The sequence below is a fragment of the Nicotiana tabacum genome, chromosome 4 (genome assembly GCF_000715075.1).
Source record: "Nicotiana tabacum cultivar K326 chromosome 4, ASM71507v2, whole genome shotgun sequence".
Taxonomy (NCBI): Eukaryota; Viridiplantae; Streptophyta; class Magnoliopsida; order Solanales; family Solanaceae; genus Nicotiana; species Nicotiana tabacum.
Genome location: NC_134083.1, coordinates 87,578,855 through 87,590,119, shown reverse-complemented (window position 1 = coordinate 87,590,119; position 11,265 = coordinate 87,578,855). Strand labels below are relative to the sequence as shown.

The window sequence follows — 11,265 nt, the reverse complement described above, 5'->3', positions numbered from 1 at the left end:
AAATTTAATTTTCATTTACATGTAAAATTTTAAGTTTAATATCTTAATTTCCATATACACTTTTAGAAATGACTTTCTTTTCTGAGACCAAAAATAAAAAAGGAAAACAGTAGCTTATGTATTTGTTGGTTGGTTTTATGTTCATGGGAAACAGTAAGATCATAGAAATTCAGATCCCATTAGGAAAAATATATTGGAGGATAATATCGGGGCCCCCATGTGCACCATTCATTTTGCAAGTGAAGAAGAAGCAGTGTTCCAAGTGCACCAGTGCTGATTACACTGTTCCTCAGCGTCAGCGACCGTTAATTTCTGCAGTCTTCACTGTCCAGCACTTTTCATGGTAGAGGGTCTTCAACTCCTCATTTGAGGAACCAGAATAAGGGAGGAGACAGTAGCTGTTTCCAAGTCTGTGGGGGCTTTCAACAACAGTATGTTTCTTTCTTTCCCTCTCTTTTCTTGTATAACCAATTCTTGCTTTACACTTTTAATATCCCATTGTTGATATAATTCTAGACATGGTAGAAATTTACATGCTGCTATACACCAAAAGATTGCTCAATTTTGTCCTCCGTGAGGCATTGTGGTCTGAACTGGTAGTTTACTACGCTCTATCTCTCTCACACGCACAAATAAATACCATGGAGCTCCGACTGGATACTCTTTACAGATTGAAAATGTGTAGAGGAAAGCCCAAACTTTAGTTCATCTCCCACTTATCTCTAGTTCTAGATTTGTGGCAAGTACTCAATTTCTCTTGGATCACAGATAAAAGGGGGTTGTAGTTGGACGAGCTTAATTTTGAAGCACTCTTCAATTCCTTCCACTCCTGTCATAGGAAGTAAATTGCCACTGGAAGAGTACTTCAGGATACAGCTGCACAGTTCTCTCCGTTTAGTACTCGAATCAACCAATTGAGTTCTCCGGCCAAAGGCAAATATCTCTATGTACTAACCTCTGTTGTAAGAGATGCTGCCAGATGGGTACATTTTCAGGGTGTTTGTTACACAAACAACTTTCAGTGTCCACAATTTTCAACTTTTGAGTAATGCTTAAGTCTATCTAGAATAGCAAGCCAAAGAATGAATCCATCCTTGAAATCCGTATTGCGAAACAAAGCACTGTAGCCCAAGTTAGAGGCCTCTGCTTTATGGCATTATTGATGGTAAATGAACCGTTAGAAGCTCCACCAAAGTTGACTAGTTGAGCATTTCTCTGATTCTGGTTGGTTAATGCCGCCCATACTCCACAGTCAAATCGGTTATTTTAGAGTCAAATATGACAGTTGCAGCAATTAGGAGAGAAAACCTCATGCCATGGTCCTAAAGAATGCGAAGAATTATAGCATACAGAAATATCACAATCATGTGCAATTTGATAATGAATAAAAAGTCTAGTACTCTAGTTGCAGGATTTAACGCCATGAGCAATTATGAGGATCTGAGACTACCCGAAAATTCTTATTCTAAGTTAACACTGAACCCATTAATTGCACTAAGAATCCTTTTCAGAAATATTCCAAATTTGATTAAGAATAGCAGTATTATTGGAACAGTTGTGAGATAGCTCTGATAACCTGCTTCTTTTTAGGCAATATGAAGAGCCTAAACCAATATGTGTTGATACCAAACAAAACAAGCTTAGCGTCTTTAGTCACTCTGGATTCCGTATTTGATCAAGTTCGTATTCTACCTAAGATTTTCTCTGCAAGCTTTATGCAATGTTTGATCCAGCTCGGAAGAGATAAGTGAGGTGCCTAATAGTCGACAGGAACAATGTGCCTCTTGAAACCCACCAATGGCTGATCTTTTAGTATCATCAACAGGTAAGCCAGCAAAATCTTTAGCACTTTTTGGCATATTAGGAATAAACCAGGTTTCCAAATTGATCAACAACTTGTTTGACAAGGAGTATGGGTGGACTTCTCATTAACAGCAAACACCAATGAAGAGACAACCCACAAAAAACATGTGCAATGTAGGGAGGAAATTAAATTCCTGCTGAGCAATATTTGTGTTGAACAAACATGTGAGGACCTCAACGGCGAGTGGAACAGGTAAGGAGGTATAGAATCTCCTTAACTCAACCTCCCCCCACCCCCCCTCCGGAGGGTGGAGGGGTTAAGGAACCGTTTAAGTTCATGTAGGACTTAGCATTGTGAAGAAAGACTTTATTTATTTATTTTTTGATAAGATAAGATGGAGAAAGACTTTTATTCGGGAGGTGACCTCATGGGAAATGCCAAAAGATGCTTGGAGTACATTCATTAAGAATAAACAGTTGAATAAGCTTGAAGCCGTGAACTCTGTCCACCTTCATTCTACCCTAAGTTGCTCGGACTCGGGTGCGGGCATTCGATACGGGCACGAATCCGAGTGTCAGATTCAGCAAAATCTAAATTTTAAGATTCGGGGGGTGCGGATCCTAGGTATGGATACGGGTGTGGGGATTCGGCAAAAAAAATTCAAATTTATAAAAAATAGATCTATAAGTCCGAACTCAGAACACGACCCCTTGAATTCATGGTTTTTTTGGAGCACAAAGCTGCAAATATGAGATAAAAGTACTATAATATTGAAGGTATGCCATTTCGCATGTCTTAAATATGTTTTATTTTTAATTTTGAGAAATCAAAATCTCAATTTCCTCCCAAATTTGTCGATGGGCTCGGGTCAAAGTGTCCGAAGTTAGTTGACCGAATCCGGGACGTATCCCGTTCCCGCACCCGCTCCCCTCCCGTGTCGAGACTGGTGCGGCACCAAAAACGAAGAGTCCGCAACTTAGATTCCACCTAGGTTTACCATGATTTTAATGGTAATTCTGCATATTATCTGTAATGCTGCAAAGCCAAAAGCTTTGAGTACATCCATCGAAAAAAATAAACAATTTTCTTATCATAAGCTTGGAGCCGTGAGCTATGTCCTCCTTCATTGGACCTAGGTTTCCCATCATTTTATGGTAATTCTGCATATTATTTGTAATGCTGTTTCTTTACACAGTAGCATTCTGACAATTACTGATGAAAGATGTCATGAGCGGTTTCAATCGCTTAGTAATAATCTTGAAAATCAGTGTCTGAATGACTTTCATTCCTGATACGGGCTGGAAGTCCTTGTAATGTCTTCACCTTAGGAACTGAATAATAGTGGTACAATTAAGAGCAGCAGATAGCTCTCTGCTAATGATTACAAAAAGTTGTTGAAAGATGCAATTTACCTCTGCCTTCACTGTGAGCCAGTTATGTTGGTAAAATTCTGCTGTAAAACCATCACGGCGTGGAGCTTTATGCTTAGTCATCAATCACTTAGCAGTGTGTTATAAATTTCATCTTCACTAACAAATGTGAGTAGACACTCCTACTGCTCAATTGTACTTAGTGATCGCCCTCCCTCTTTGATCATGTCTCCTGATAAATGTACTCCTTGCTCTATGTTGAGTTAATCGTCTGAGAAAAAAAAAAGCAGTTAGCTTGGCACAATACATGGAAATTCTAGCTTGTCTGGTTGATCTTTGTATGAATTATGTAATTCTTTTATACAAGCTGGTACCTTTTCTATAAAATTTTACCTTGTAAAAAAAAGCATCATTAGCATCAGCAACTGGTTACCATTTATTTGTGGCCTTGGCCTTGCACAATTCTTCTTCGCACCTCAGGGCTTCCACATAATCACACAGAAGCTTCCTTTCTTGTATTAGAAGAGTCCATCTAGAACCTATTTGTCGTAGGCAGCAGACACTTGTTGTTTAAGCTGTTGAGACCGAGAAAGAACCTGGGCAGCATAGGCTTTTCTTGAATTGCTTAATGGCAGCTTTTGCTGCTTTCTCCACAAAAAATATGTAGTGGAAGCAGAAAATGTTAGATTCCAGGCCAGTGAGATAATATCTGAATATTTCTAATGCGTTTCCCAAAATGAGAAATATATAAAAGGTTTATGGCCTCCTACAAACCTCTTATATAAAGTAACTAACATATGATAGTGATCAAACACCCCAAAGTTATTTTCGTATCACAAAACGATAATAGCCAGACTTCATGCATCATATTCTGCCCAGTTTTCTCGACATCCTGCCCTTTGACCTAGTGAAACGGTTTGCTATAGCTGGCATATTATCAACATCAATTATATCTAGTATTTGATTAAAGTTCTAGCTGCTTTGGTCTTTGCTGGTTTTGGCCATTTTCATTGTTCAAGAATTTATTGAAGGCATTTCATAGAGTCTTTATTTTTTTCTGCCGCTTTTGGGTGGGAGGGGGTTGAGTCTATTGATAGTCATTGGACAGCCAGCAATGACATCAGACTCTACGGGAAAACTCAATGATTTTTGTTTAAACATTTATGAGATGCTTTGTACAATACATGTAAATATACATGGAGAAGAGCTGACCATTGTATCACCATAATTCATTACTAGACTACCAGCACATCTCGAAGAAGTGCCTCAGTGCAGAAGGTTCAGCACTTCAAATATCCCTCTCAGATGCTGGGTTTAAGAAGACAGATTCAGTCACTAATTATAGTAATATTTTAGTTGCTAATGGTGCTGGAAGCTCTGGTCTGAAAATAATACGCCTACTGTGAATTATGTTATCCACTGATCTTTAAGAGAGAGGTTCCAATGCAGCTTGGTGGTTAAACTCGGTCATCAAGAAAAGTTTCAAATGGTCGTTCACAGTAACTTCCAAAACTTTGCAGGGGGTTGCATCTTTCTCAGAATGGAACGAACCTTGAAGAGAATCACCATTCATAGCGAGAGAAATCTAGGGCTGCCAGGGTTCTCAGCCGGTACAGCTGAGATAGATGGTCACAGGGTGGTTAGTTTCCTTGGCTTTTTGGGACATACAACTTAACATTTTCACCCATTCATGAGCAGAGGCCGAGTAAGAATTTGAAGCTTATGAGTTCAGGCTTATAGTCCTTTTAAGTTATTGGGTTCTAATAATTTATATATTTTTAATGGATATTTTAGACAAATACAAGGTTTGGATCAAAGCTACTGGGGTTCGGTCGAACCCCTAACCAAAGAGCTAGCTTTGCCCCTGTTCGTGAGGACCAATGTTAGCAGTGTTATGTACAACAAGTGCTTCTCTTGTCATGTCTATATATCTGGCCATGGTTCCTCTAGATTTCTTACTAAAGATGCTGTCCAACAGTATGCTTTGTGATGTAGTTTCATTAGGCAAATGTAAAATATATTTGATGGTTGGACTTGAAATCACGAGCTTAATTCCATGGTCTGTCAATGGGTTCCCTGATTAGTTCTTGCACTTCATTGAAATTTTCAAACATCTATAGTTCGGATAAAATCTTTGCTGAATCTAGATTGAGTGTTTTCTTTTCTTGCAATCACGTGTTGAATTATTGCATTACCTTTCAATCCCCCCCTCCCCTTTCTTCCTATCCCCAACTCCAACATCAACCTTTCCTTTTGGAGGAGCATATTGCGTTCATGGTAACTGTTCCATTTTGATTTGGCCAGTGGCATGTGCAGTGTGTCCTTTGCTATTTTGACGTTGCCGAAATTTCATTACATGCGTATCCAACTTGTGTCCTAATCCTCTTCTGGGACACACCTTCTCAGACTTGTCGTTATTTCACTATATGTTTTCTGATTTGTTTTCAGTATTTCCCTCATTTCTACTGTGACACCGACAAAGATGTAAGGATATAAGGATAATTGAACAAAATGATGGGGGCCTGGTTAGAGAAAAAAGAGGAAACTAAGTAACGGAACATAAATGCAGCAGCACTTGAAAGTAAACTATATAGTATTAAATTGAGGAAAAATGAGAAAGGAAGGAACTACAAGGACCACACAATTCAATTTAGATTTGATGAAAGGGGAATGGTAGATTGCTAGTCATATCAATATTTTAAATCTTCTTTATGGTAGAAGTTACAAGGAGAGTAATTGTGACCCTACTCCATGATTTAAGGGGTAGTAGTTAATTGAAGCTCTTTTGTACTCTTCTGCAGGGAAATTCTTACATGCTACATTTATATAAAGTGAGCAAAACTCTACACATCAAAATGATTGATCACAAAATGCATGAACAAGGAAAAAAAGAACATCTTATGTATTGTCATTCCCCACTATGAAGATGGAGTAACTCTTTTCTTATATCTATCGTCTATGAAGGGGATGACTTATTTGACTAAGAAACCTTTTTAGTTAAATTCCCTTCGTCATCATTAGGTATACTTTATAGAAATCACTTTATGTGCGACTTTCAATTTTCATATCCCTTTATTTGACAAGTTTCAGTTGCCTAATGACATTTTTGTATATATTAATATATTTTATAGTTGTATAACTACTGGAAAATCTGTAGCCTGATTCTATGGGGGCTTTATATGCTATTACAAAGATCAAATTATATGTTTATATGAGGCAAACCTAAAATTCTATGTACTGCCATAAAAGTGTAAATGCTCCCTTGGAATTTAAGGTAGTATTGTTCATGGAAGTGTCTGTTGGTAAAGGGAGCTCAGACAAAAAACTTTTTTGTCACATTGAAATGACATGGTGATAAGTGATAAGGCCAAATATGATTTTTCATTTGACCAATTAAAGGCTACTAGATATCACACACATCAGCATCAGTACTTGAAGATCACTCATATCTAGCTGCTACTAGTGCATAAACAGTGACACTCAAATCTCTTTTTATGGTTCTTTAAATTAAAACACAAGATATGCCAAGATCATTGAGGGAGAAATTAGAACATAGGGACATGATGGATAATTCCTCATGTTCTGAATATTGGCCTGAGACTGAAACTGAAACTGAAACTGAGACTCATTTTCATCATTTCCAAGAAGTTGCTGTTGCTTCACCTTTTCTACTTCCATTGATTCCAAATACTTGTGATGATACCTCCTTTCAACTTTGTGAAAACCCTTGTTATTGGTCTCAACACTTATCTGAAACAGTTTGAAGAAGATACAAGTGCAAGTGCTTCTAGGAGCCATAGTGAAGCTGAGAAAAGACGCAGAGACAGAATTAATGCTCAGCTTTCCACTCTTAGAAAACTCATTCCCAGCTCTGAAAAGGTAAGCTTTTATTTTGTCTAAACAATATATGAAGGCCATTGATGTTTGGTTACTAGAGAAAGGAAAATGTTTTCAATCAGTAGAAGGAAAATGAATTTTCTCACTAATGGACGGAGTCATTTTCTTTATACGTTATCTTAATTTAACTTCATATTAATTACTTGCTCCAATTTAGGGGTGGAGCTAGTAAGAGGGAACTGTGCAAATAGGGTAAGAACAAACTTTTTGGTTAATATATTAACGAAAAATTCTAGCTAAGTGGTAGAAGGGGTTCAAAAGTTGCTTAGATCATAAGTTCAAATCTCAGCTATGATATTCAAAGTATTTATTTGAATCGCCTTAATATAAATATTTGGCTCCGCCAATGCTCCAACTATATATTTTTCATAGAAAATAACTTCCATCATATCAAACATACTAAACTATCCTAAACATGGGTAATATATCTTCCATGTATCAAATGCTTTTTCTATGATTTACCAAATCATTTAACTTGCAGATGGATAAGGCAGCTCTACTTAGAAGTGTAGTTGAGCACGTTAAAGATTTAAAAGGAAGAGCAAAGGAAATCAGCAAAGTAGTGAACACTCCAACTGACATTGATGAAGTAATAATTGAGCATTTAGATGAGGAAGAAAATCATGAAAATTCCAGCAATAGCATATTTCTCAAGGTTTGTCTATGCTGTGATGATCGACCTGAATTGTTCTCAGAGCTAAACAGGGCGCTTAAGAACATGAAACTAACAACTGTGGAGGCTAATATAACTAGTTTGGGTGGCAGAATTAAGTGCGTTTTCGTGGTTAAGTCCATTAATGGTGTTTGCTTGAATTCTCTTAAACAGTCTCTTAGAGTGGTGCTTAGTAGAATTGCTATTTCCCCTTCTACATCCAATTATCGTATCAAAAGTAAGAGGCAGAGATTCTTCTTGCCTGCTAATTTTTCTTAATTCTTTTTGTTTATTTAATCTCCGGTCTTACATATTGAGCTTTTGAAATGAGTGCTTGCTGGAGTAGCTCAACGAGGTTCGGATTCAATTCAGCCTAGTGGGTGTCTTTGCCACTGGACCAGCTAAACTTGTTTTGATCTATTGTGTCCGTGCAGTACTCAAGTGTTGATTGGACTCGCTCAGCAGGTCTTTGTTTATTTTTTATTTTTTTAACAGGTTTGTTTAATTAAATTTGTTGCCAATTTTCATAGTCCCTGGTTCAGTATGTTATTTGTCTGAGAAAGTATATTGCATGTCCAATAATCTTAATAGCCAAGTCAAACATCTTGTTTTTTTAACCTTAGTGTTCAATATAGTAGTAGTTGCAGTATCCTAGTTTCCAGTTTCCACCGCATATGACATACGTACTATTTTTGTTAGTAAAATATTTTAAAGTACAAGTCACAACTATATGAAGTAATCGCCGAGAGAGGTCATTGCATATGGCACATACGGGAGACAAGCCAGATTATGATTTGTTGAACCCTTAAAAAACGAGTAACAATTAAATTTATACGCGGTGAAAGAATATATAATTTAATTTAACACGAATTAACTATGAACAATAAATAATTGAATTAAAAGAAAATCCGTGCGATCAAACCAAACGTAACGGATAATTAACTCTAGCCTTGCAATGAATGAATAATTAACTCTAGCCTTGCAATGAACGTTTGGAAATCGGTTCTGATCTAGCCCTCAGAACGGGCTCGGTTACGACTTAACGAACAAGCAGCTAAAGAACACTTTGAATAATAGTTAAAGAGTAAAAATTAACTTTATTACTTTGATATACGCGTCAACAGTGGTCCTAAAAAATAAAGAGAAAAGGGCCAAATATATCCCTCTACTTTCATATATTGTTTATATTTAACCTCCGTTATACTATCGGGCCTAATTTATCCCTACTGTTATACTATTAGGCCAAATTTACCACTACAAGCAGCAAACTTTTAAAAATACCCCTTGATATGTTAAGTAATCCAAAATCTCCCAAATTTCTTTTATTTAAATCACTTGTTCTTCTTGGTCCACTATTTTTGAAATAATTGGCATTTAAATTAGAGAAAAAAATATATTAAATAATACAATTGAATAAACAAAGTATAGTAAATTAAAAAATCTAAATTAGGTAGCTTTTCTAAATTCTAAAAGTATTTACAGCATCCCAATTTTAATGAATTCGTTGCACCAAATGTATGGAGACTTTGCGAGTATTAGTAATTGAAGTTGAAGTTCCTCGGAGACTTTACATTGTCTAATTCAACTTTGCTTTAATTAAATGCCTACACATTGTGCACTCTTAAGTTAGTCGATCAAACTCTATACTAACCAGGCAATGACAAAATATATTTGAATATACATGTACATACATGATGATCAACTTTATATAATACACAACACGTAGACCCACTAAATTCTACGGTGTGTATATGGTTGAAAAATAAATAAAATTCTAAACCAATTTTATTTATTACAAGAAGAGAAATGGGTGCATTGGTAATTAAAATAAATTATGAATAATTTGTATAGTCTAGTAACTTTAACATTCACATCAATAGTAATTTTTAAAAATAATGGAGCAAGAAAAATAATAAATAATTTAAATAAAAAGAATTTGAGAGATTTTGGATTACTTAACAGATCAAGGGGTATTTTTAAAAGTTTACTAGGGGTAAATTTGGCCCGATAGTATAACAGTAGGGGTAAATTTGGCCCGATAGTATAACAAAGGTTAAATATAGACAATATATAAAAGTAGAGGGGTATATTTGGCCCTTTTCCCTTAGTAATATAGGATTCTCCCCTTTATATAGTAGGGGAGTTTCAATTCTAGTACAAGTCTAAATAAGGTAAAAAATCTTCTCCACCCAGTAAACATTGATATGCAGTTGATGTCAGGCGAGATTTGCGCCGTAACATCCGGTTGAGGGCGGATATTACGGCTCCCTATTTATCGTGTCTAACCGTCTTTTCCCTTAGTCTCGACCCTTCACTTTGCTTGGACCTGATGCTCGGCCGTATCCGCTCCTGGATGCACCCTTCGTCCTCCCCGGACTTTGAGACGTGGAACCACTCAGCTTTACTCGAGGTCATATTAGATCGTGCTTCCCTCTCATTTCTTTACCGAAAAATCGGGGGTAACTTTATCCTCGATTTTACCCGTACACAGATAGTCCCCTCACTTTTCGGAGAGCAGATTTATCGAAATGACGAGAAGTGACTAACTGACCCCGGTTCCTTTCACCGTACGCTACAAATGGGCTGATGAGTCAGTGAAACGTCCCCTCAATCGCGTCGTTCTGACTTCGAACACGTGTCAGCCGCCGATTGACCGTCCTTGAATGAGAAACATCATGCATTAAATATTTCCCTCCTATAAAAGCTTCGGTTTTCTTTTTTCACTTTTTTACTTTCCGATTTCGAATCTTCTTGAGTTACCCTCGAAATATTTACTTGTTCATCATTCCCCCAAATCTTTACGAATTCTTCTTTACATCTTCATTTCTTCATCCTTAATCTTCAAATCTTCATATTTCGTCTTCAAATCTTTATACACATCTTCAGCAGTCAAGGGCGATATGAGATACAATACCTTGTTCGGGAGGCCATGGATCCACAACATGAGAGCGGTGCCTTCGACCCTACGTCAAGCGTTGAATTTTCCCACTCCGGGTAGAATCAAAACGGTTTACGGGGAACAACTGGCCTCAAAGGAGATATTCGTTGTCGAGGAAGTGGTCTCGGTACCCGCGGTCATGACATCAAATAGTAGGGGACTGGTCGGAGAGAAAGAAACCAAATAGAAATCAGCAGTCCCGACCCTAACCGGGCTAGGAAAACAGGAAGAGCACACAAGAAACGATGTGGATGATTACGGTGTCCTGAGATCCATTATAGCACCCGATGATACCGATGCCACCTAATCGACAATCGAGGAATTGGAGCAGGTCATACTGATCGAGTACCTGCCGGATAGAAAAGTATACCTCGGCACGAGGTTAACTCCCGAGCTCAGGAAAAAACTTATTGAATTCCTTAAAGCTAATGTCAATTTTTTTGCCTGGTCGCACCTAGATATGGCAGGGTTCCTACCGGAGGTGACAACTCACAAATTGATCCTGGATTCAAATTTCTGCCCGTTCAAATAGAAGAGGAGGTTACAGCCCGAGATCAAACACGCATTCATCAAAGATAAGGTATCTAAACTTCTGAAAATAGGT

At 37.3% G+C, this 11,265-nt stretch overlaps 1 protein-coding gene and 1 long non-coding RNA gene across 2 annotated transcripts; both read left to right on the top strand.

The window, feature by feature from the left end:
- The first annotated feature begins 154 nt into the window (after positions 1-154).
- LOC142180341 (uncharacterized) lies at positions 155-5,240 on the top strand. The gene is made up of 2 exons (XR_012708838.1): positions 155-431; positions 4,414-5,240. It is a non-coding gene; the product is annotated as an uncharacterized LOC142180341 (long non-coding RNA).
- Positions 5,241-6,383: 1,143 nt separating this feature from the next.
- On the top strand, positions 6,384-8,340 carry LOC107791616 (transcription factor bHLH51). Its single transcript, XM_016613709.2, has 2 exons — positions 6,384-7,053; positions 7,553-8,340. Exons 1-2 carry the CDS (start codon positions 6,871-6,873, stop codon positions 8,000-8,002), a joined length of 633 nt encoding a protein of 210 aa, XP_016469195.2. The 5' UTR covers positions 6,384-6,870; the 3' UTR covers positions 8,003-8,340.
- Positions 8,341-11,265: the final 2,925 nt, after the last annotated feature.